Source organism: Oncorhynchus keta, chromosome 23 (genome assembly GCF_023373465.1).
Source record: "Oncorhynchus keta strain PuntledgeMale-10-30-2019 chromosome 23, Oket_V2, whole genome shotgun sequence".
NCBI lineage: Eukaryota > Metazoa > Chordata > Actinopteri > Salmoniformes > Salmonidae > Oncorhynchus > Oncorhynchus keta.
This window is the reverse complement of record NC_068443.1, coordinates 46,022,329-46,048,032: the sequence shown is the minus strand read 5'-3', so window position 1 is coordinate 46,048,032 and position 25,704 is coordinate 46,022,329. Positions and strand designations below refer to the sequence as shown.

Here is a 25,704-nt window from a genome sequence, read left to right as displayed (position 1 = left end):
AGTTGTTTCAAGAGTCCCGCAATAAGAGCTACAACTGATACCCCCATGTCATTGATCCACAATCCGTAGGTCAGGCTGTACAGTGAAATAAGTATGTCCCCAATGCAATTCTAAAGTCTAATACATCCAGTGTGATTTCAACATTTTTGTCAAATCAATAAATTATTGTATTTTGTTGAATTTTGGCATAATTATACTATTTGTATTAATTTGCATTACTGTCAATGACATTTTATTTTGAAGGGTAAACGCAAAGTCCACTATTGTGGCTAGCTTCACATAAATGGGTCCGCCCACCATTAATCAAGTAAGAACTGTCTTACAAATTAGGGTTATTTTAGATGATGACACCTAGCTACTTGATCTGTAACCCTTAGTTAGCTAACTATAGCTACTGAAACATATTATGTCGTTTTGCTGTGTTTTTGGGGAAGAACATTGTTTGCATCCATCAGCTAGCTAGCGTTTTTACTGTCCAGGGAAGGGCAGGTGCGCGAGACAACTATACCAGCATCATAGCATACATATCGATGAATCCTTGTGACATATGAAATACGAGTGATACTGTAGTCATTGTGTAATAACTACGTTAAAAAAAATGCATGAACGCGATAAATTGTTATGTGACTGCAGTCATATTCAGGTCCTGATTGGTCAACAAGGTTATTTGACACGTCAAATAGTGTTCTTTGAATTGTGTCATTTTTTGACGTTCCATACTATGTATGGACTATTATTTGTTGGCTATTATTTATGTTTATATCATTTATATAAATACATTGTAAAGAAATAAATATAAATGGGCAAATATCAATTTTAAACATGTCAATTTCAAACTGCAAAATGTTCCTGTGCTTGTTAAATTCTAAGGTTCGACTACATATCATGCTATTTATGTTTACAATAATTAATATAACAATGTTACCGTAAATGTATCCTTTTTATACAAACATGTTTATTATCATAGGACGGATTTGCGACTGCGTGAGCTGCTCTGAAAAAACAAACGGGCTTTTTATTTGAGTGTAACGGTATCAAAGACCTGCTGCCACATATCAAATGCAATCAACAGTTCATGATTTTTACCTTCACTTAAATGAACTCCATATCTCCAGGATGACTCATGTTGTACCTCTTGTGTTTGCATTTTGCTTGGGAGCGGTGGTACCTGCTTTGAGCTACCGGGAGACAGCTTTCGCTGCGCCGGTTCAGCCCTGTCTTGCGCCCTTGCAATGGGAGGGCAGATCCGTCGAATACAACCACAACACAGGACGAAACACACGGGCCTCGGTGTCGTATGATGCACAGAACCACAGAATAAGGCTTCTTCAACAGAATAAAAGACATACACCATGCCAGAAGTAAGCAGGCTACTTTGAAACATTCGTTTTTATTCATGAATAGCGTTTGTCCAACTGCTGAGGTCAAGTAAACAAAGGTTAGGTATTGTGGATACTGATGAAATACCGATGATGGCCGCTACAAAGCGTCGATATGGGCTTGAGCTGTTCCTCTACCATTGTGATTGCAGACCTAAATAGACAATAACAGCAAAATTATGAAACAAAAATATCCAATCTAAGACATTTTGTGTGATATTGAACCTTTACCAATATAATACGACTATAAATGTTTTTGAATTCATATTTTAAATAATAAGCATGTGTTCTTTATGAACTAGAACTGTTTTATGTTCAGACCTATGAGTCAGCATTGCTTCTGACCTTCATGAAAGTAGTTGATCCAGTGCCCTGTTTTTGGATAAGCTCTCCGTACCCCAAATAGGCCTAATATGCTCACCAGACACGTTGCGTGCACCGCAAAATTAATTTAGAAATCCATGTTATTCAATTATTACACCCACACTGCTCGCACGCGACAACAAGCGTCTGTGAAGCCAAGGGCTAAAATAGAAGTCATTCCTATTTCTGACACCGATCGTGCTGAAAGTCCTGCCTCTCCCATCTCCTCATTGGTTTATAGAAGCAGGTACCCACGTGCCATCTCCTCATTGGTTATACCCACGTGGGTGATTGAAAGACAAACTGTTTTGCCGGTTGTCGTGGTAATACTATGAAAGATGCGATCACCATATAAGTTCAACGATGAAAAAGCCTGCAAGGAGGAGAGATGACTAGAAACGATTCAGTTGGCCGTTTTTTATGTGTTGATTAATGGTCAGAGTAGAGGAGTTTCAGGTAAAATAACAACTCATTGTTTATATCCCAGGACAAATTAGCTAGCAACAGCAAGGAAGCTAAATAGGACAAATTAGCTAGCAAGTGCAAGCTAACTAGCTAAATTGCCATACATGATTAATGCTTTTTCGACCTGTCCCCAAATTAATGTCATTAGTTCAGAGTTTGTTTTGATATTTTAACCTGCGTGTCGTGATCGCTTTTGGTGTAGGGGGACAAAATACATTTATGCACGATAGCGCATGCGCGCAGACGGTTTTGGGTTTCATGTAAGTAAAACAAATGACAACAGCCAGAGCCAAAAGAGGAAAAGCGTTTTTCTCACAGCATAGATAGACCTTGAACAATAATCTAATTACTTGGTTATTATCAATGATCAATCAGTAATGCAAAAGGCAATATAATAGGCCTAATGTTAAAAGGACTAACCCTGCATTTCTTGTTGAATAGCTACTATTTACCTAGCTACAGTATGATTGATTCAAATCACATGCATTTTCTCCTATTATTACAAACTTGACATTTGAATATTTCCTTTGTTTTGCACTCACTCTCCAGATACTTTGAGTTTATCTACCTGTACAACAGTGGCCTGCTGTTCCAGATCGAGCAGAAGACGAAGCAGTGTTCTAAGATCCCCTTGACCCAGGCCTGGGACCCCTTTGACATCCCTATGAACTCCACCTATGAGGACCAGTACTTTATCGGTGGACCTGGAGACATGATCGAGGTGCAGGAGTGGTCAGATAGGAAACCAGCCCGCAAAAGTAAGTAAGTGCCTTTAAACTGGGTATGGTAGTAGGTTCCAGGCATACCGGTTTGTGCGTCAAGAACTGCAATGCTGCTGTGTTTTTCACACTCAACATTTTCCGTGTGACTTGTCCACCACCCAAAGGACATCCAGCCAACTTGACACAACTGTGGGAAGCATTGGAGTCAACATGGGCCAGTATCCCTGTGGAACGCTTTCGACGCCTTGTAGAGTCCATGTCCCGTCAAATTGAGGCTGTTCTGAGGGCAAAAGGGGGTGCAACTCGAGATTAGGAAGGTGTTCCTACACCCACTCCATTGTGTTACCAGGTGCTTGTTGAAAAACTGTACTTCGAAGGAAGTGAAGGTCCCTGATGAAGGTCCATTGAAGCCCAAAAAGTTGGTTTATAAATGTTTGGAAGCATCAAGCTCACCTGGCTGGCAAACACCATCTTATTTAGAAGAAACAGGAAAGGCTTCAATGTTTACTTTTATTTTCATATACAGAGCAATGTTAAACCAGTAGAAATCAACTTTTTCGAGATGAAAGACAATGGCCAGAGCTTACCCATAATGTTGCACAATGATTTAAGTCAAAGTTTGATACATTTGGGCTTGAGTGACAAATCCAAACTGCAAATCCGTGTGAATGAACTAATTATTTTCTGCCTACATTTAGTTTCAGGGCTGGGTTTTATTTGAATGTTACCACCCACCAGCATGGCATTGCTTATTTATTTAATTAACGAGGCAAGTCGGTTAAGAACAAATTCTTATTTACAGTGACGGCCTAGGAACTGCCTTGATCAGGGGCAGAATGACAGATTTTTACCTTGTCAGCTCGGGGATTCGATCTAGAAACCTATCGGTTACTGGCCCAACGCTCTAACCACTAGGCTACCTGCCGCCCTGATTATTATTAATCAGAAACAACTGTCAAGTTATTCTTCTTATCGACTCAGAGAACCAAACATCCTTGTGTTTTACTTGGCCACCTGAGCAATGGTTATAATAATTAAAAATATGGGGTGCAAATTTAAAATAGGGGTTGCAAACATGTTTTTGCACCATTTTGTTTTTACCAGAACATTATCATAGTCCATTAGATAATTTATAAATGTTCGCTTATTTTTTTAGCTAGTCTGTTTAAAAATATATATTATAGTTTTATAAATGGTATAAATGTGTGATATGCTACCCCCATAGCCCCAAGATGAATGGTTTTGATCTTTAAAGTTTTGTTTCACTATGTGCTCCACTGCAATTTATAGAAGATGCCAAAACTGGATATAACAATAGGCTAGTGTGGCCCAAATTTTTAATTTTTTTAATTTTACCCCCTTTTATCCCCAATTTCATAATATCCAATTGTTAGTAGTTACTATCTTGTCTCATCGCTACAACTCCCGTACGGGCTCGGGAGAGACGAAGGTCGAAAGCCATGCGTCCTCCGAAACACAACCCAACCAAGCCGCACTCCTTCTTAACACAGCGCTCATCCAACCCGGAAGCCAGCCGCACCAATGTGTCGGAGGAAACACCGTGCACCTGGTTAGCGCGCACTGCGCCCGGCCCGCTACAAGAGTCGCTGGTGCGCGATGAGACAAGGATATCCCTACCGGCCGAACTCTCCCTAACGACGCTAGGCCACGGCTGGCTGCGGCTGGTCTAGGGCACTGAAATGCAGTGCCCTAGACCACTGCGCCACCCAGGAGGCCCAGTTTTCCCTAAATCAATACTTATGACATTTTTTTTTTAAAGCAACATCTGATAACATTAGCTAGCTAGATAATGTTAGCAAGATAGCTAGCTAGATAAGGTTAGCATTCAAGCTAGCTTCACTGACAGCCTTCAGTGCCCTATTTGTTAATGTTTATCCACTCCACGTGGAAATTCTCATACCCAATTTGTGAATATGTATAAGTAGCCTTCATCTTTCTTCGGTTGAACCTAAACATGCATTTCCTCTCTAGGACAGGAAATTACAATGAAATAGTGGTGGCAACTTCCTCTGGGGAAGTCCGTTAAAGAGGAATTTCCCCCTGGTTCTGCCACGACATAGTCATTACTATATTAACAACATTACGTTTTTGTTAAAAACATCAACATTATCCAAACCACAAGCTAGAAGAAGTACATTTGGATTTCACTGCTAGAAAAGTTTTGACTTCCTTTGTATTCGTCTGCTCATAGTGAACCACAAAGTCCAGCATTCATAGCGAATGCAGATACCACCCCGTTAAGTAGATGGGGCATGCCCACAAACTTGGTTCAGTTCCTATGCCTTCCACTAAATGTCAACAGTCTTTAGAAATTGTTTCAGGCTTGTATTCTTGTAAATGAGTGAGTAAGACCAATCTGAATGAGTGGACCCTGACTTGTCACAGAGCTTTTTCATGCTCAATCCCGAGAGAGTGCCTTTTCTTGTTTACCTTTTATATTGACAACGTTATTGTCCGGTTGAAATATTATAGATCATTTAGGCTAAAAACAACCTGAGGCTTGAATATAAACATCGTTTGACATGTTTCAATGAACTTTATGGATACAATTTGGATGTTTTGTCTCCCTGTTTTGACTGTGTTTGAGCCAGTGGATTACTGAAGAAAACGCGAACAAAACAGAGGTTTTTGGATATAAAGAGACTATCGAACAAAAGGAACATTTATTGAGCATATGAATGTCTTCTGAGTGCAACCATATGAAGATCATCAAAGGTAAGGGATTCATTTTCTCTCTGTTTCTGAGTTTTGTAACTCTTCTGCTTGGCTGGTTACTGTTTGTAATGATTTGTCAACTGGGCTATGTTCTCAAATAATCGTAAGGTATGCTTTCGCCGTAAAGCATTTTAAAAATCTGACACCGTGGTTGGATTCACAGGAAGTTAGGTTTAAAGATGATGTAACATATGTTTTGTTTTCTGAATTTTTATCATGAGTATTTCAATATTTGAATTTGGAGCTCTGCAATATCACTGGATGTTTGCCAGGTGGGACGTAGCGTCCCACATACCCGAGAGAGGTTAAACACGGTTTCCCATGCTTGTTCAATGAACCATAAACAATTCATTAACATGCACCTGTGGAACGGTCGTTAAGACACTAACAGGCAATTAAGGTCACTTATGTTTGTTCCTTGTATAATGACAAACCGTGGCGTAGGTTTAACCACTTTTAATGAACATATACTTCACCTAGAAAACTCCCTGTTTAGCCATGCAAGGCATTCTTCAACCACCTAACCCCCCGCATAGCCTGCTGGGTAACGTAGCCTAAATGTTATTAACACATAACAACACATTTTCCTTCCTTTAAAAGAAAACTACTTTTCTATGTAACTACACATGTTACATCACATTTGTTTACCCAACCTGCATAACATGCAATTTTCAATAACACACATTTCTTTCCCCCAATAGTTATTGCTTTTTTTTTTTACATTGCTCTCATCACTTAAGAGGCAATAAACATATTCTGATGTATTATTTTTTCAACTAAATATAGTCTGTCCAACAATACTCTATTGTGGCTCTATTTCTTTTCACATAAACAAAACATTCAGTCCAGGTGCCCCTTTTTTAAAAACGTTTTATTTATTAGCAATTGGCCTAGCCAGAGTGGCCTAGCCAGTCTCCAGACCTTAATCCCATAGAAGATCTGTGGAGGGAGCTGAAGGTTCGAGTTGCCAAACGTCAGCCTCGAAACCTTAATGACTTGGAGAAGATCTGCAAAGAGAAGTGGGAAGCTCATGTTTTTTTAACCTATGGTATTCTATGTAGACGCAACAGAACATTTTAATGTACAAATTTCCCCTCAGGGACAATAAAGTCAATCCTAATCCTACCTCTCCCTGCTACACCAGATGAGGCGTGGGTGGGCGTCTACACAGTGAAGGACTGCTACCCTGTCCAGGAGACCTACACTAGGAACAGCAGCATCACTACCTCTACCCGCTTCTTTGACCTCCAGCTGGGCATCAGCGACCCGGAAGTCTTCACACCGCCCAGCAGCTGCCAGTCAGCCCGCCCAGAGAGGATGGACTCCGACTGCTGAGGCCTTCACCTTTCCCCTTTGACCCCATGCTCATTGACCCCATGCTCTGTTATCACATTTCCCCCACTTTTTTAAATGTTTAAATGTAACCTTTATTTAACTAGGCAAGTCGGTTAAGAACTCATTCTTATTAGTGTCGGTTTAGGTGTAGGTCCAACTGTCCCGGCATCCCGGTTAGAGGATGTAGAATGACCAGCAGGAGACAAGGCACACTTTATTACCAAACACACACACATGGCAAACTGGAAGAGGAGACTGTTAGTAGTGTAAGTGTTGTAGTGGTTGTCTACAAGAGAAGAGCATGTATTACATAATGGCATCACAGGCTAATGAATATGTAATAGCAATGAGGATGACACGTACTATAATGGTCAGGTATTAGCATAAGCTTATGTGGTACACAGTAGGATACAATAGTACACTATGGACAGAGCTACTAGCATGTATTAGCAGCTAGGCTAACAGTATGGCTTACAAAGAGAAGTTTGTAGCAGCCAACTAATGTAGCACACATTATGACAGTATATACAGGTGGGCTTGCATAGCATAGTATACACAAGATACAATTAGTGGCTAGCATATGTAAAATATACAAGAAAAGCTAGCATGCTAGGCTAGCAGGCCACAGGCTGTGGGTAGTAGCACACAATATATACAGTGGAGGCTAGTAAGCTTCAGGTTATAGGTACAGCATACAGAACTATGTACAGTAGGGATGAGTTTGCATTAGGGTTAGCAGCTAGGAGTTAGCATGCTATTTGGCTAACAATGGACATCTTGGTAGATAGAGGCTACGATTCGTATGAGGAAGTGACCGGTCGGCCATTTTAGGTGAGCAACTCGAAGATCTAACTGGTAGCCATCTTGGGTTCCATAACAACAATGAAGGGATTACTCCTCATGGCCTGCATACTGTACTGTAGCCAGAACTATGCCAAGCCGATAGATAACATGTATAAGCATAACATAATAATATCAGCCTATAACATGTAAGCAGATGTTTTGTAGTGATTTCTATGTTGAAAATGTAAAGAATATTTGCTTGTCTATGTAATGGGAAGCAACCAGATGCTGAATTTGACATATTTATTAATTAGCTTGTTCCAGTTCCTAATAAGCATGCATCCATTAAGAAAATGACTGTAAAAAACGGTTAAATCTCTGTGGATTGATGAGGAATTGAAAAAATGTTATGCTTGAGAGGGATGAGGCAAAAAGATTGACCAATATGTCTGGCTGCACAGCCGATTCGCAAACATACTGTACATTAAGAAATCATGTGACTAAACAAAATAAGAATCTGTACTTTGAAACAAAGATAAATAATATAAAGAATGATAATAAAAAAAGCTTTGGAGTACCTTAAATGAAATTTGGGGCAACAAGGCAACCTTGGCTCCATCATTCATTGAATCAGATGGCTCACTCATCACAAAATCCACTGATATTGCCAAGTACTTTAATGATTTGTTCATTGACAAGGATAGCACACTTAGGCATGACATGCCAACATCAAATTCTGAAGCTACACATCCATTTATAACTGACCAAATTATGAAAGACAAGCGTTGTAATTTTGAATTCCGTAACTTGAATGTGGAAGAGGTGAAACAATTATTGTTGTCTATCAATGACAAGCCACCTGGGTCTGACAACTTGGATGGAAAATTACTGAAGGGTGATAGTGGACGATATTACCACTCCTTTTTGCCATCTCTTCAATCTAAGCCTACAGGAAAGTGTGTGCCCTCAGTTCTGGAATAAAGCAAAAGTCATTCTGCTACCCAAGAATAGCAAAGCACCCTTTACTGGTTCAAACATCCAACCAAACATCAACCTGTTACCAACCCTTAGTAAAGTTTTGGGAAAAATGGTGTTTGACCAGATACAATGCTATTTCACAGTAAAAATAATAATTGGTCTCTTCACAGTCCCCAAATCCAGAACAGATCATGGGAGGTGTACAGTACGACATAGAGCCATCACTACATGGAACTTCCACATGAAGTTACTAATGCAAGCAGTACAATTAGATTAAAAATACACTTTATGGAACAGCAGGGAACGTGAAGACACACAGGCACAGACATATGGATACACTCACATGATAACATACGCACACATGTACACGTGTGCATTTTATGTCGTAGATATGTGCTGGTGAAGTCGTGGACTGAGGGCACACACATAATGTGTTGTGAAATCTGTTGTGAATTGAATTGTAATGTTTTTAAAACCGTATAACTGCCTTAATTGTGCTGGACCCCAGGAAGTATGCTGCCTTCAAATTAATTTGTGAGGGGTCCATAAGTGTGTTGAGGTGGAGGACAGATAGGTGGTTGGCCGAAGCCTTAAGGGAGGAACAGATTTTTTTTGTATATGACAGTAAAGCATTCTTGTGACACAAATTTGTTGGCCCCTTCAATTCTTACACATTTTCTCCTAAGACATATATTCCAACACTCAGCCTTCTTGGGGTTGTACTCATCCTTCTTCTTCCTCCAAACACGGCGAGTGGAGTTTAGACCAAAAAAGCTATATTTTTGTCTCATCAGACCACATTCCTCCTCTGGATCATTGGAAAACTTCAGACAGGCCTGGACATGCGCTGGCTTGAGCAGGGGGACCTTGCGTGCGCTGCAGGATTTTAATCCATTACGTTGTAGTGTGTTACTAATGGTTTTCTTTGAGACTGTGGTCCCAGCTCTCTTCAGGTCATTGACCAGGTCCTGCCGTGTAGTTCTGGGCTGATCCCTCACCTTCCTCATGATCATTGATGCCCCACGAGGTGAGATCTTGCATGGAGCCCCAGACCGAGGGTGATTGATCGTCATCTTGAACTTATTCCATTTTCTAATAATTGCACAAACAGTTGTTGCCTTCTCACCAAGCTGCTTGCTTATTGTCCTGTAGCCCATCTCAGCCTTGTGCAGGTCTACAATTTTTATCCCTGATGTCCTTACACAGCCCCCTGGTCTTGGCCATTGTGGAGAGGTTGGAGTCTGTTTGATTGAGCGTGTGGACAGGTGTCTTTCATACAGGTAGTTCAAACAGGTGCAGTTAATACAGGTAATGAGTGGAGAACAGGAGGGCTTCTTAAAGAAAAACTAACAGGTCTGTGAGAGCCGGAATTCTTACTGGTTGGTAGGTGATCAAATACTTATGTCATGCAATAAAATGCAAATTAATTACTATAAAAATCATACAATGTGATTTTCTGGATTTTTTGTTTTAGATTCCGTCTCTCACAGTTGAAGTGTACCTATGATAAAATTTACAGACCTCTACATGCTTTGTAAGTAGGAAAACCTGTTTTAATCCACATCCACATTCAAAGCAAAGTCCCAATTGTACAATTCTAGACAATCTGGAATCTATACCAATTCAAGCTAGCCCTATGGTATTTTCAAATAAGGGGTTACCTACCGATTATGGTATGCTTGTATTAGACTCTGTCTGATCTGAAATCCCATGGCATTGGACTAATTCATGTAAATGCCAGAAGTTTGATATCGAAAATGGATGTTATTATAATTCTGGCCTCTTAAACCAACATGGACATTATTGTAATATCTGGCTAAATAAGACAGTACAGAAAACTGATGTATCTGACTGGTTATAATATTTATAGATCTGACAGAGTTAGCGGAGGTGGAGGTGTCGCCATATTTACAAACAACAATTGAAATGTTTCTGTAGCAAGTTGAATGTCTAGTCCTAAATCGTGGCCTTGGTAATAATAATAACAATTTACGCTAGTGGGAATTTATCGCCCTCCCTCCGCCTCAACAACAAAAGCTCTTAGCCAAATGTCTGACTTGCTATCTAACTATGCTAAATCGGAATTATTAATTTTGGGTGATCTTAATCCTGATTGGTTGATGGCAGCTTCTGATATGCTGAAAAATATCTACATTGAGCTAAATCTAACTCAGATGATAACTGAACCAACTCATGAAGTATCAGAGAAAGTTACGGACAGAAATGTAGCTTGGGCTAAGGCTGACTGATTTTAAGTCAGACTGACAGTCCTTTAGAAATAGATGTCGATCCCTGGTTAGAAAATCAAAATAGACATACTTCTTGAACTGTGCATCCGAGGTGGGAATCCAGCTGCCTTCTGGAAGGTAGTCCAGTCTCAAACAAAACTCCATCCCCTCATTACCCCAACAGGTTATGACAGTCTCTGGTCCCATAACAGATAAGATGGACATTTGTGGTGCTTTTAATAACCACTGCCTCAGTGTACCTACTAAACTCAGCAAAAAAAGAAAACGTCCCTTTTTCAGGACCCTGTCTTTCAAAGATAATTCGTAAAAATACAAATAACTTCACAGATCTTCGTTGTAAAGGGTTTAAACACTGTTTCCAATGCTTGTTCAATAAACCATAAACAATTCATAAACATGCACCTGTGGATCGGTCGTTAAGACACTAACAGCTTACAGATGGTAGGCAATTAAGGTCAGAGATATGAAAACTTAGGACACCAAAGAGGCATTTCTACTGACTCTGGAAAAACAGCAAAAGAAAGATGCCAATAGTCCCTGCTCATCTGCGTGAATGTGCCTTAGACATGCTGCAAGGAGGCATGAGGACTGCAGATGTGGCCAGGGCAATGAATTGCAATGTCTGTACTGTGATACGCCTAAGGCAGCGCTACAGGGAGACAGGACGGAGAGCTGATTGTCCTCGTAGTGGCAGTCCACGTGTAACAACACCTGCACAGGATTGGTACATCTGAACATCACACCTGCAGGACAGGTACAGGATGGCAACAACAACTGCCTGAGTTACACCAGGAACGCACAATCCTCCATCAGTGCTCAGACTGTCTGCAATAGGCTGAGAGAGGCTGGACTGAGGGCTTGTAGGTCTGTTGTAAGGCAGGTCCTTACCAGACATCACCGACAACAGCGTCGCCTATGGGCACAATCCCACCGTCGCTGGACCAGACAGGACTGGCAAAAAGTGCTCTTCACTGACAAGTCACGTGTTTTGTCTCACCAGGGGTGATGGTCGGGTTCGCGTTTATCGCCGAAGGAATGAGCGTGACACCGAGGTCTGTACTCTGGAGCAGGATCGATTTGGAGGTGGAGGATCCGTCATGGTCTGGGGCGGTGTGTCACAGCATCATTGGACTGAGCTTGTTGTCATTGCAGGCAGTCTCAACGCTGTGCATTACAGGGAGAGGTTGCATCCTCCTCCTTCATATGGTACCCTTCCTGCAGGCTCATCCTGACATGACCCTCCAGCATGACAATTCCACCAGCCATACTGCTCGTTCTGTGCATGATTTCCTGCAAGACAGTAATGTCAGTGTTCTGCCATGGCCAGAGAAGAGCCCAGATCTCAATCCCATTGAGCACGTCTGGGACCTTTTGGATCGGAGGTTGAGGTCTAGGGCCATTCCCCCTAGAAATGTCCGGGAACTTGCAGGTGCCTTGGTGGAAGAGTGGGGTAACATCTCACAGCAAGAACTGGCAAACCTGGTGCAGTCCATGAGGAGGAGATGCTCTGCAGTACTTAATGCAGCTGGTGGCCACACCAGATACTGACTATTACTTTTGATTTTAACCCCCCCTTTGTTCAAGGACACATTATTCCATTTCTGTTAGTCACATTTCTGTGGAACTTTTTTTAAGTTTATGTCTGTTGTTGAATCTTGTTATGTTCATACAAATATTTACACGTTAAGTTTGCTGAAAATAAATGCAGTTGACAGTGAGAGGACGTTTATTTTTTATTATATAAAACTTTAATTCCAGCAGAGGGAGTTCTTTACTCACCTCAAGCCAGGTTGCAGAGAGCAATACATTCCCAGATACACATCCTGATTTTCATTTCAACCATTTGATTAACCTATATGTTTAACTTGAGGTTATTTCTTGGGTTTATCCCTAAGATCTTGAAAACTGCTCATGTCCTCCCCCTACACAGAGGTGGAGATCCTTCTGACTTGGATAACTACAGATCTTGCCTTGCTAAAGTTTTAGAGTCCCTAGCTAACTCGGCTTAGAACTTTTAAACTTTTCATTCTATTCTTTTTAATGAGCACCAATCTGCTTTAAGATCTCCCACATGACACTGTTTCAGCCACGCCACTTAGATGATGTGCTATGTTGTTTAGTTTAGACCATACAAATCATCGTGCTGCCTTATTTAGTGACCTGTCGAAAGGCATTTGATACGGCTGACCATTTCTTACTTGTTCAAAGGTTTTTCTGAAATACGCCTAGATCAGCCATCTTGCAATTGGTTCAAGAACTATCGAACGGAAAGGAAACAGTGTGTGCTTACTGATGGTTTCAAATCTAGTTTCCTTAATGTTTTGAAAGGTGTGCCGCAGGCCTCGATTTTGGGCCCTGTTCTCTCCACTATTTTATATAAATAATATTAGTGTATCTGTTCAAATCTGTAACATTCATCTCCATGCGGATGATACAGTCATTTAGTCCTGTGCCTCCTCAGTACAGCAGGCCATTCATGACCTTCAGCATGGGTTTGACGTAATTCAAAAAATCTCATATTGATCGAAAACTACTGCTAAATGCTAATTAACCAAGTTTGTTGTTCTCTTTGTCTCATAATATTGACCCTGAGGACCTGTATATTTCCTCATTGAAGGGATCCCAAATGGTGCAAGTTCCCCATGATAAGTATTGATTGATTGTTCTTTATTAGTAGTACTGGGAGGTGTGCTCTTCACCTCTGCAAGTTCCCCATTATAAGTACTTGGGTATTTAGACTGATGATAAGCTCTATTTTTAAAACACACATTAAGATCGGTTTTTTTTATATATATTAAAAAAATGGTCTCGCTTTGGAAAGTAGAAGGAATATTTTTCAAGCAACGCTTCACTCAGTACTTGATTACGGTGATATTATCTAAATGCCTGCAGCAACCTCTGCTTTAAAATGTTCTGATTACCAGAATGGTAGACAGCACTGGGGTTTTATCACTGGGGCAGTCTAAATGTCCTGAACCTCTGCTTTAAAACCTTTTGAATCAGTCTAAATGTTCTGAACCTCTGCTTTAAAACCTTTTGAATCAGTCTAAATGTTCTGATTACCAGAATGGTAGACAGCACTGGGGTTTTATCACTGGGGCAGTCTAAATGTTCTGATTACCAGAATGGTAGACAGCACTGGGGGTTTTATCACTGGGGCAGTCTAAATGTTCTGATTACCAGAATGGTAGACAGCACTGGGGGTTTTATCACTGGGGCAGTCTAAATGTTCTGATTACCAGAATGGTAGACAGCACTGGGGCAGTCTAAATGTTCTGATTACCAGAATGGTAGACAGCACTGGGGCAGTCTAAATGTTCTGATTACCAGAATGGTAGACAGCACTGGGGTTTTATCACTGGGGCAGTCTAAATGTTCTGATTACCAGAATGGTAGACAGCACTGGGGGTTTTATCACTGGGGCAGTCTAAATGTTCTGATTACCAGAATGGTAGACAGCACTGGGGGTTTTATCACTGGGGCAGTCTAAATGTTCTGATTACCAGAATGGTAGACAGCACTGGGGGTTTTATCACTGGGGCAGTCTAAATGTTCTGATTACCAGAATGGTAGACAGCACTGGGGGTTTTATCACTGGGGCAGTCTAAATGTTCTGATTACCAGAATGGTAGACAGCACTGGGGGTTTTATCACTGGGGCAGTCTAAATGTTCTGATTACCAGAATGGTAGACAGCACTGGGGGTTTTATCACTGGGGAACATTTTTGTTACATCACTGCATTTTGTATACAATAGTTCTGTTGGAGTCTCTGACTACCAGAAGGGCCCAGCATTGTCAACTTTTTGTATATAAAGCGGTTCTTCGGAGACGACTTCAGGTCACTTATTAACTGGAGATCCAGCCATTTTTAGACCCAGTCTCTGCTCTGGCTGGTTCTGGAGGTCCCGCGGGTCTCCACTGACCTGGGGGAAAATGCTTTTAGTTTGTATGCCCACAGCTCATGGAATAGCCTTTAGGCCATCTTGAAATGAGACTTTCTTGTCTCCATTGGACAGTTCAGATCGAGTTTAACCTGTAGTGACACCCCAGCCCGTGAACGGGACCATTGTCATCATCTGACACTAATTAGCATAACACAACGGACATAAATCTTCCTAGAAAATCTTCCTATTCATGAAAATCACAAGTGAAATATATTGGAACACAGCTTAGCCTTTTGTTAATCACCCTGTCATCTCAGATTTTCAAAATATGCTTTACAGCCAACGCTAGACAAGCATTTGTTTAAGTTTATCATAGCCTAGCATAGCATTATGCCTTGCTAGCAGCAGGCAACCTTGTCACGGAATTCAGAAAAGCAATCAAATTAAATCGTTTACCTTTGATGAACTTCGGGATGTTTTCACTCAGGAGACTCCCAGGTAGACAGCCAAAGTTAATTTTTTCCCAAAATATTATTTTTGTAGTTGAAATAGTTCCATTTGTTCTTCACATTTGGCTGAGAAATCGCGAGAAATTGCGGTCACCACAACAGCTGAAAAATATTCCAAATTAGCTCCATAATATCGACAGAAACATGGCAAATGTTGTTTAGAATCCATCCTCAAGGTTTTTTTCTAATATCTATTCGATAATATATCCATCACTAGGACCGATTGGAGTACACAAGAATCTCTCTCGGAGCCACCATGTGACCACTTACGCAATGTGGCCGCCTACGGCTATTCTTCAACAGGAATGCGTAAAACTACGTCACGATGCTGTAGACACCTTGGGAGTATAGGGAGTCATTGGAATGCAGCGCTTTCAAAACCTGGGGCACTTCCGGATTGGATTTTTCTCAGGCTTTCGCCTGCAACATCAGTTCTGTTATACTCACAGACAATATCTTTACAGTTCTGGAAACGTTAGAGTGTTTTCTATCCAAAGCTGTCAATTATATTCTAGCATCTTTCCTGACAAAATATCCCGTTTAAAACGGAAACGTTTTTTTTCCCCAAAAATAAAAATACTGGCCCTAACACCAAGGGTGTGAGAGTTGTGTTTGTTTTATTACCTGTGGTCTAATCAGATGGGACATTTACCTAAATCTAATGAATTCTAATAATAGCAGGTTTATATTTTGAATAAATTAATGCAACAGGTTGCAATTATTAGTTTACCGGTTATGAATATGCGTTTGTGCCGAGGTATCTTAAAGGGACACACACATGGATTTTTTAATCTTTTAATTGGATAGGAAATGTACTGGAAACTTACTGTACACCTGGGATACGATATGTATGAAATATTTGACTGTTTTTCATTCATTTGTCTAATTTAGTAAGAAACACTTCTTTGAAGGGTTTGTATGACCTCTGACCTCTGCCCTGACTTTCCAGTGTGGTTTGATCGCCCTGAAGGGAATGCCATTCAGATGATGAATTTAAGGTAATTTGTAATAATACTGATTTGAAGGTGATTTATAATACTGATAATTCTGATGAAGTTTAGAGTTCATAGCCATGTTTGTGAGTTGGACCAACAGGAAGAAGGAGAGGGCGTTTGAATAAGAGTAGGCTGTCTTGTCCATTTTCCTATGACCGTATGGGTGTAATATATATTTTTAAAACCTTTTGACCCATTCCATACATTTGTCAGGAGGATGAACTTTACTATAAAATGCTGTGGTTCAAATCCCTCGTTGGGCCCACGACGAACCATCTAAGGGTGGTTCGTCGACCAGCTTCATTATTGCAATAATTAATCTGTTTTATTAATACATTTTGAATAAAGCTATATCCTGATTGGTGATTGACCTTGTCTCTCCTCATTATTGATGATTATTTCCACGACAAAAGTGAGAGACAAGAATGAATAAAATAAATAATCACAGCAAAGTAGTTTGTGAGCTAGAAAATGAACATCCTGACAGTCTGAGGCAGGGTGCTCTGCAATCATCCTACTCCAACTATTGACAGGGATAATGTGGCATTTCTTATTTGTCAGTATGAATGAAATGAGTGTGTCCTGCCTTGATGACCGTATTAGATTTACACCACTTGTCCTTTAGATTTTTGTAGTCCTGAATTATTAGTGAAAGCTAAAACGCTCCTTGTCCCAAAATAACTTTATAGCTAGCATGTCATCTGCTCCTGCTAGCTAGTAACAGATCAACTCATTGTAACGAGCTAGCTAACTAGCAAGCTAGCTACATTACTAAGGTTGCTGTGTTTACATCTTGCATTAATGGCATCACGTTTCTATAACGGGATTATGTGATCAGCAGAGATAGTTACATGGATAGTACAGTGTAGTACATGCATTTGCCTGTCCAGCTAGCAAACATAAATGTAAGTAATTTCACATTTTTTTCTAAATTAGATACAGTAGCTTGCTAAGGCCCACCACCTAAGGAGTTTACAGAGCTTGTCTCAACCTGCCCTTCTTTTTAGGGAGCGTGCAATTGGCATGCAGGAATGTCCCCCAGAGCTGTTGCCAGAGAATTTCATATGAATTTCTCTACCATAAGCCGCCTCCGTCGTTTTTAGAGATTTTGGCAGTACGTCGACCAGCCTCACAACCACAGACTACGTGTATGGCGTTGTGTGGGCGAGCGGTTTTCCAATGTCAACATTTTCAACAGAGTGCCCCATGGTGGCGGTGGGGTTATAATATAAGGTAGGCATAAGCTATGGACAACTAACACAATTGCATTTTATCGATGGCAATTTGAATGCACAGAGATACCGTGATGAGCTCCTGAGGCCCTATTGTTGTGCCATTCATCCGCCACCATCACCTCGTGTTTCACTATGATGTATTCCCAGTCACGTGAAATCCATAGATTGGGATCTAATGAATGTCTCCTTGCTCTTCTCCTCCATCATCACTCTCTCTCCACCTCCTGTTTGTTCCTTTTTCCTTCGTATCCAATTTGACTGTCAAATGTTGTCCTACTTTTTCTCCAATAGTGGCTCATTTTTTATGCACAATGATAAAGATATGGATAATCTCATAAAGAAAAACCTACTTGGCCAAAAAAGATACATTTACTATTAGACTACATATCCCATAAGCCCACACAAGGTCGAAATATTGGGCTCGTTTGAGTAATAAGGTGAACACAACAGACTGTAGACGAAAGTCCAGGAGTGAAGTCGGGGGAGGTGCATCTGCGACAGCTGAAAGTCGGACACGTAGTTTTCCAACAGGAAGGCTCAGTGCAACATGGAGGTGTTGCAGTTGTTTACAAACATTTTTCTTTGTAATGTCGAAATAACAAGTGTCCAACCTCCATATCACACACGCAGAACTGTAAGTATATATGTGTACATTGTAGGGTACTAGGGGGTAACTAGCCCCCTGGGGTAACAGCCCCGCCTCCCCCGTAATTCACATAAAGACCACAAGATGTCATCAAATTATTTCCCCAAAACTTTCTGTGGCTGCCACTGGTCTTACTCAACAAAAAATTTACTCTGTGTCATCACAACTTTTGGAGATGTTTCAACAAAACACATTTTTGGTAAGTATATCACATTTTTTGTAATTGAAAAAGTTGAAGACATATTCCAATGAAGTTAGATCTATAATTGTTTTTTAAATATACAAGTAGGAAAGCATTAAGATAAATAATCCACTTGTTTAGAGAGAAAAATTTTGATTTTTGTTGTTGTAAACTAGTAATATGTTGCATGAGTGTGTTGGGGGCAACTCCCCCCCTCCCTATGGGGTAACTGGCCCCTGGGGGCTGGTTACCCCTTCATGGTTATGAATGTGTTTCTACCTGCCATTAGACAATGACTAACCAAGTTAGGGCTAGTTTATGCTAACTTGGTAGCTGGCAACTTCACTGCTAGCCAGCTAGCTAGTTAGCATAAGCTGCTAGGAGCGTTAGCTAGCAACCTCACTACCAGATTGTCTGAGATAGAATACTGTGGCGATCCGCAGAAACAGCTGTGTGTTATGAGTTATGCTGTTCGTTTGTTGTGTTGGTGGAGCGGCGGGGGGTGGAGCACCGCAAGTTTTAAGACCATGCTTAGCCATTCTCTTACTTTTTTTCTTAACAAGAGATGGTGACAGTTGTTTTATACTGTTATCCTTGGTTTATTTCGCGTGGGCTACACCCGTGTTGAGTTGGGTTAATAAAACAGGAATTCGTAAACTCAATCCCTCGGTCTGGACATTTGTTAATTTATGATCTAGCCATGTCATTACAATATTTTTTTTTATTTTACCTTTATTTAACTAGGCAAGTCAGTTAAGAACAAATTCTTATTTTCAATGACGGCCTAGGAACAGTGGGTGAACTGCCTGTTCAGGGGCAGAACGACAAATTTGTACCTTGTCAGCTTAGGGATTCAAACTTGCAGCCTTTCGGTTACTAGTCCAACGCTCTAACCACTAGGCTACCCTGCCGCCCCATTAAAAAGGTAATGTAACTTAATTGCAGTTGTGAATGTTTCCACTAGTGACTGATAGATTAAAGTTAACGTTACTTTATAGCCTTTTAGGAATTTTACACAGCATTTCATGTCATATTCCTGGATAGCTAGCTAAACATTTTTAACGAGAGCTTTTCAATTGCATCTCCCCCTGTTTTCAGTCACAGGTGGGGATTGGATTAGGTGTGAGCAGTGCTGGAGGTGGGCTCATGAGTTGTGCTCCAATTTGAGTGGGGATAGCTTTATTTGTGACCTATGCTCCCGAATTTAATTTTAAAGTCTTGCATTATTCAAACAATATCTAGTGCAATTATACATAATGGATTGTATAGAAAAGGAACTACTAAGAAAGAACAAAGAAAATGTAATTGCAGGTGAGTTAAAAAGACTACATCAAATAGCCCCATAGTGTGGCTACTAATGGTGATACCACCCCACCCCCCATATTTGATTAAAATAAGACAACTAGACTTAGATTTTATGCATTACTTACTAAATAATTTCCAAATAAAACGGATTCAATGGATTTTAACACACGACTTTTTTGTTTTTGTCCTGGCACTACATAGCTAATTCAAATAACCAACTCATCAAGTTTTGATTATTTGAGTCAGCTGGGGAGTGCTAGGGTAAAAGCCAAAAACGTGCACTCAGGTGGGGCCCCAGGACCGAGTTTGGGAAACCCTGCGCTAATGCGACACACTTTGGAAGGAGACTTGACAAAAGTGATCCGCTCGAACGCGCCCATTATCACCCCATTTCCTGTCCGACTGAATCAAGTATTTCCGCTGTATTCGGTTGACAGTTTAGTCTTCCGCATAATATGCCAAAGACAGCAGGGTGTAAAGAAGAAAACGACAGGTAGCTAGCTATACAATTAAAGGTAAGATAACAATTTCACTGCAACACAGCCTATTGTCATTTGCATACGTTCATTAGTCGTTATTAGAATATTCCCAGTTTCGAAAACAGTTGCTCCTATGAAGAATAATTTTCTTGGGCGCAACACTGCCTGCTCACGAGCAGATATCGGTGGACTGTCTTGTTTTTTTCCTCCAGCGTCGGTCGGGTCTGTATATGTTGTTGTCGTGCTGAACTCGATGCCATATGTGGACATATATTTAACCAGTTTAACGGATCATAATGATTTAATATCACTAACCACAATTTGCATTAGGTAAAGTAACTGCACATTTGTGATTGGTTGATATATTTGGAACAGAACTTGCAACAATGTAGCCAAATGCCCAATGACAAGGAACTCGCATAGCAACATTAAGCACAACAGTGAGTGGTTAGTTCCGGTAGTCTCGCGTTGCGATAACTCAAATCACGTCGTTGCCTCGTTTTATAGACGTTGTCTATTCTCAATATGCCCCAAACCTAACGCTAGCATTGCATGTTTTCACGTAAAATGTGGCATTTATAAAAACTGAACTAAGACGTGAGAATTTGCTTGTCCTCCAGCAAACTTAGACCATGCTTAGGACAGTTTCTAGTGGTTGAAGTATTACATTGCAAGGAGGCTAAAGTAGCCTAGTTCCTGAATATGACGCTTATTCATAACAAAAACGGGTAGCTAAATTATAATATGCAAACATTTGCCGTTAGAGAGAAGAGCGAAAATCGATGCATTCTAAAATAAAGGCATTAACGTTACACGTTATTTCAGTAATTTGGCCTTATCCAGAGCAACTTAGTGCATTCGTCTTAAGATGCATAGGTGGAACAACGCACAGTCAAGTCATAGTATGCACTTTTTTTCCTCAATCAAGGAGACATCTAGTTCCAACTATTAATTTAATTTCCATGATCATTGCAGAATAAATGACTCACCTTTTCTGACTGATGGTTTCATACTCACGAAATAGCCTATAGCATATCTCATTTTTCCATTGACGTTTATAGGCTACGTCTGAATACTGTAATGTCATATTTCGACTAGACTATCATTTATAAACATAATGCATGCACTGAGTGTACAAAACATTAGGAACATCCCCTTTTGGCGTCAGAACAGCATCAATTCGTTGGTCACGGGCTACAAGCTGTCGAAAGCGTTGATGCTTCACACTGTTGTCAGGATGTCCTTTGGGTGGTGGATCATTCATGATACACACAGGAAACTTGAGTGTGAAATGCCCAGCAGCATTGTAGTTCTTTGACACACTTAAACCGGTGCACCTGGCATCTACTACCATACCCCGTTCAAAGGCACTTACATGTTTTTGTCTTACCCATTCACCCACTGAGTTGACCACACGCAATCCATGTCTCAAGGCTTAAAAATACTGAATTGACCTGTCTCCTCCCCTTCATCTACACTGATTGAAGAGGATTTAACAGATGACAGCAATAAGGGATACTAGCTTTCACTTGGGTTCACCTGGTCAGTCTGTATTTGTATTTAATATGAATCCCCATTACCTGCTGCCAAGACAGCAGATACTCTTCTTGGGGTCCAGCAAAATTAAGGCAGTTATACAACTTTAAAAAAACATTACAATACATTCACAACAGATTTCACATTAAGTGTTTGTCCTCTGGCCCCTACTCTACCACACATATACAACACAAAATAATGTGTACCTGTGTGTGTATAGTGCATATGTTATTGTGTTTGTGTATGCATGTGTCTGTGCCTGTGTTTCACAGTCCCTGCTGTTCCATAAAGTGTATTTGTATCGCTTTTTAAAATCAAATTTTACTGCTTGCATGAGTTACTTGATGTGGAATAGAGTTCCATGTAGTCATAGCTGTATGTAGTACTATGCACCTCCCATAGTCAGTTTGGGATTTGGGGACTGTGAAGAGTCCTCTGGCTTTTCTTGTGGGCTGTGCATGGGTGTCCGAGTTGTGCATTCAACATGTCAATACCTCTCACAAATACAAGTAGTGATGAAGTCCATCTCTCCTCCACTTTCAGCCAGGAGAGATTGACATGCATATTATTAACTATAGATCTCTGTGCTGCTCTGTTCTATTTTGTGGCACGTGACCAATTGACTAAAGAGTAGTCCAGGTGTAACACAACTAGGGCCTGCAGGACCTGCCTTGTTGATAGTGTTAAGAAGGTAGAAACTAGGGCCTTCTTGGACCAGCCTTGTTGATAGTGCTGTTACGAAGGTAGAAACTAGGGCCTGTAGGACCTGCCTTGTTGATAGTGCTGTTACGAAGGTAGAAACTAGGGCCTGTAGGACCTGCCTTGTTGATAGTGCTGTTACGAAGGTAGAAACTAGGGCCTGTAGGACCTGCCTTGTTGTGCTTTATTACATTTACATTTACATTTAAGTCATTTAGCAGACGCTCTTATCCAGAGCGACTTACAAATTGGTGCATTCACCTTATGACATCCAGTAGAACAGTCACTTTACAATAGTGCATCTAAATCTTAAAGGGGGGTGAGAAGTATTACGGACATACATCTCACCATCTTATCTACTGTTATATCAACATGTTTTGATCATGACAGTTTACAATCCAGAGTTACTCCAGCAGTTTAGTATTGCTAAATTTCCACATTATTTATTACAAGATTTAGTTGAGTTTCAGGGTTTAGTGGCACTTTAGTATTGTCAGTGTAACAGTATAGCTTCCGTCCCCCTCCTCGCCCCTACCTGGGCTCGAACCAGGAACACATCGACAACAGCCACCCTCGTTTACCCATCGTTCCACAAAAGCCGTGGCCCTTGCAGAGCAAGGGGGGAACAACTACTCCAAGTCTCAGAGTGAGTGACGTTTGAAACGCTATTAGCGCACACCCAGCTAACTAGCTAGACATTTCACATCGATTACACCAGCCTAATCTCGGGAGCTGATAGGCTTGAAGTCATTAACAGCTCAATGCTTGAAGCATTGCGAAGAGCTGCTGGCAAAACGCACGAAAGTGCTTTTTGAAAGATTGCTTACGAGCCTGCTGCTGCCTACCATCGCTCAGTCAGACTGCTCTATCAAATCATGGACTTAATTATAACATAATAACACAGAAATACGAGCCTTTGGTCATTAATATGCTCCACCCCTGAAACTATCATCTCGAAAACAAGACGTTTATTCTTTCAGTGAAATACGGAACCGTTCCGTATTTTATCTAATGGGTGGCATCCTAAGTCTAAATATTGCTGTTACATTGTAAAACCTTAATTACGTAAAATTCTGGCAAATTAGTTCGTAACAAGCCAGGCCGCCCAAACTGTTGCATACACCCCGACTCTGCGTGAAATGAACCCAAGAGAAGTGACACAAATTCACCTGGTTAATATTGCTTGCGAACCTGGATTTCTTTTAGCTAAATATGCAGGTTTAAAAATATATACTTCTGTGTATTGATTTTAAGAAAGGCATTGGTGTTTATGGTTAGGTACAGTCGTGCAACGATTGCGCTTTTTTCACAAATGCGCTTTTGTTAAATCATCCCCCGTTTGGTGAAGTTGGCTGTCTTTGTTAGGAAGGAATAGTCTTCACACTGTTCGCAACGAGCCAGGCGGCCCGAACTGCTGCATATACCCTGAGTCTGTTGCAATTTACCTAGTCGAAAGAAATTAATGTTAGCAGGCAATATGAACTAAATATGCAGGTTTTAAAAATATATACTTGTTGATTTTAAGAAAGGCATTGATGTTTATGGTTAGGTACCCGTTGGCGCAACGTAGGACAGATGGATAAACTAGTAATATCATTAACCATGTGTAGTTAACTAGTGATTATGATGGATTGTTTTTTATAAGATAAGGCCCAGGCTAGGGTTTGAGAAGTGAAAAATCCTTCCTTGTTAATTTTCTCTGAACCCAAACACAAAGATTCAAGCTAATGTGTTAACTATTTGAACATGTTATTACTCCAACCTCTTGAAAGTGAAACTCGTTTTCATTTTTGTGAAAAACAACTTTATATCGAAGGAGTGCCTTTTGATTTGATGACCGTTAGACCCTATGATATGTTTCTGTGCATGAGCTTAGCGAGCTAACATCAACGACATCGCCAAACAGGGAAGCAGGTTCTGCCTATGTTTTGGGGAGCTGTATCAGCTTTAATATGGCATATAGATTGTAGCTTCCATCAATGTAATTGTCTGCATCATGATGGGGTTAGGGGAACATAAAGGAAAATATATTTGACATTATTATGTTCCCCTAACCCCACCACTAATTGGAGTAAACTAATGGAAAACAACAGTTAGGCTTCTCCTTCCAGCTTATACACACAATATACATTTTACGGATACATATTTTACAGTAGTTCTTTTTAATCCCATCCTTCAGCTGCTCTATTTCCCCTCCCATCTACAGTGCATTCAGAAAGTATTCAGACTCCTTGACTTTTTCCAGATAATGACGGAACAAACAGGTTTTTGGAAATATCACATTTACATATTTCAGACCCTTTGCTAAGTACTTTGTTGAATCACCTTTGGCAGCGATTACAGCCTAGAGTCTTCTTGGGTATGACGCTACAACCTTGGCACACCTGTATTTGGGGAGTTTCTCCCAATTCTTCTCTGCAGATCCTCTCAAGCTCTGTCAGGTTGGATAGGGAGCGTTGCTGGTTTAAGTCCGGGGTCTGGCTGGGCCACTCAAGGACATTCAGAGACTTGTCCCGAAGCCACTCCTGCTTTGTCTTGGCTGTGTGCTTAGGGTCGTCATCCTGTTGGAAGGTGAACCTCCGCCCCAGTCTGAGGTCCAGAGTGCTCTGGAGTAGGTTTTCATCAAGGATCCCTCAAGGATCCCTCTGTACTTTCTCCGTTCACATTTCCCTCAATCCTGACTAGTCGATGCTGCCACCACCTTAGGGATGGTGCTAGGTTTCCTCTAGACGTGACGCTTGGTATTCAGGACAAAGAGTTCAATGTTGGTTTCATCAGACCAGAGAATCCAAGCAGGCTGTCATGTGCTTTTAACTTAAGAGTGGCTTCCATCTGGCCACTCTACCATAAAGGCCTGGTTAGTGGAATGCTGCAGAGATGGTTGTCTTTCTGGAAGGTTCTCCCATCCCCAGTCCCCAGCTCTGTCAGTGACCATCGGGTTCTTGGCCACCTCCTTGACCAAGGCCCTACTCCCCCAATTGCTGGGTTTGCCCGGGCAGCCAGCTCTAGGAAGAGTCTTGGTGGTTCCAAAGTTCTTCAATTTAAGAATGATGGAGGCCACTTTGTTCTTGGTAACCTTCTATGCTGCAGACATTTTTTGGTACCCTTCCCCAGATCTGTGCCTCGACAAAATCCTGTCTCGGAGCTCTACGGACAATTCCTTCAACCTCATGGCTTGGTTTTTGTTCTGACATGCACTGTCAACTGTGGGACCTTTATATAGA

General features: G+C 40.9%; 2 protein-coding genes across 2 annotated transcripts in view; both read left to right on the top strand.

Moving 5' to 3' along the window:
* Positions 1-851: 851 nt before the first annotated feature.
* epdr1 (ependymin related 1) lies at positions 852-8,217 on the top strand. Its single transcript, XM_035800609.2, has 3 exons — positions 852-1,361; positions 2,757-2,965; positions 6,810-8,217. Exons 1-3 carry the CDS (start codon positions 1,060-1,062, stop codon positions 6,998-7,000), a joined length of 702 nt encoding a protein of 233 aa, XP_035656502.1. The 5' UTR covers positions 852-1,059; the 3' UTR covers positions 7,001-8,217.
* Positions 8,218-20,099: 11,882 nt separating this feature from the next.
* Positions 20,100-25,704, top strand: part of stard3nl (STARD3 N-terminal like) — a 33,248-nt gene continuing 27,643 nt past the window's right edge. Inside the window, exon 1 of the mRNA XM_052477335.1 lies at positions 20,100-20,281. The gene's annotated coding sequence lies outside the window, so the exon portion shown is untranslated. The remainder of the gene's footprint in view (positions 20,282-25,704) is intronic.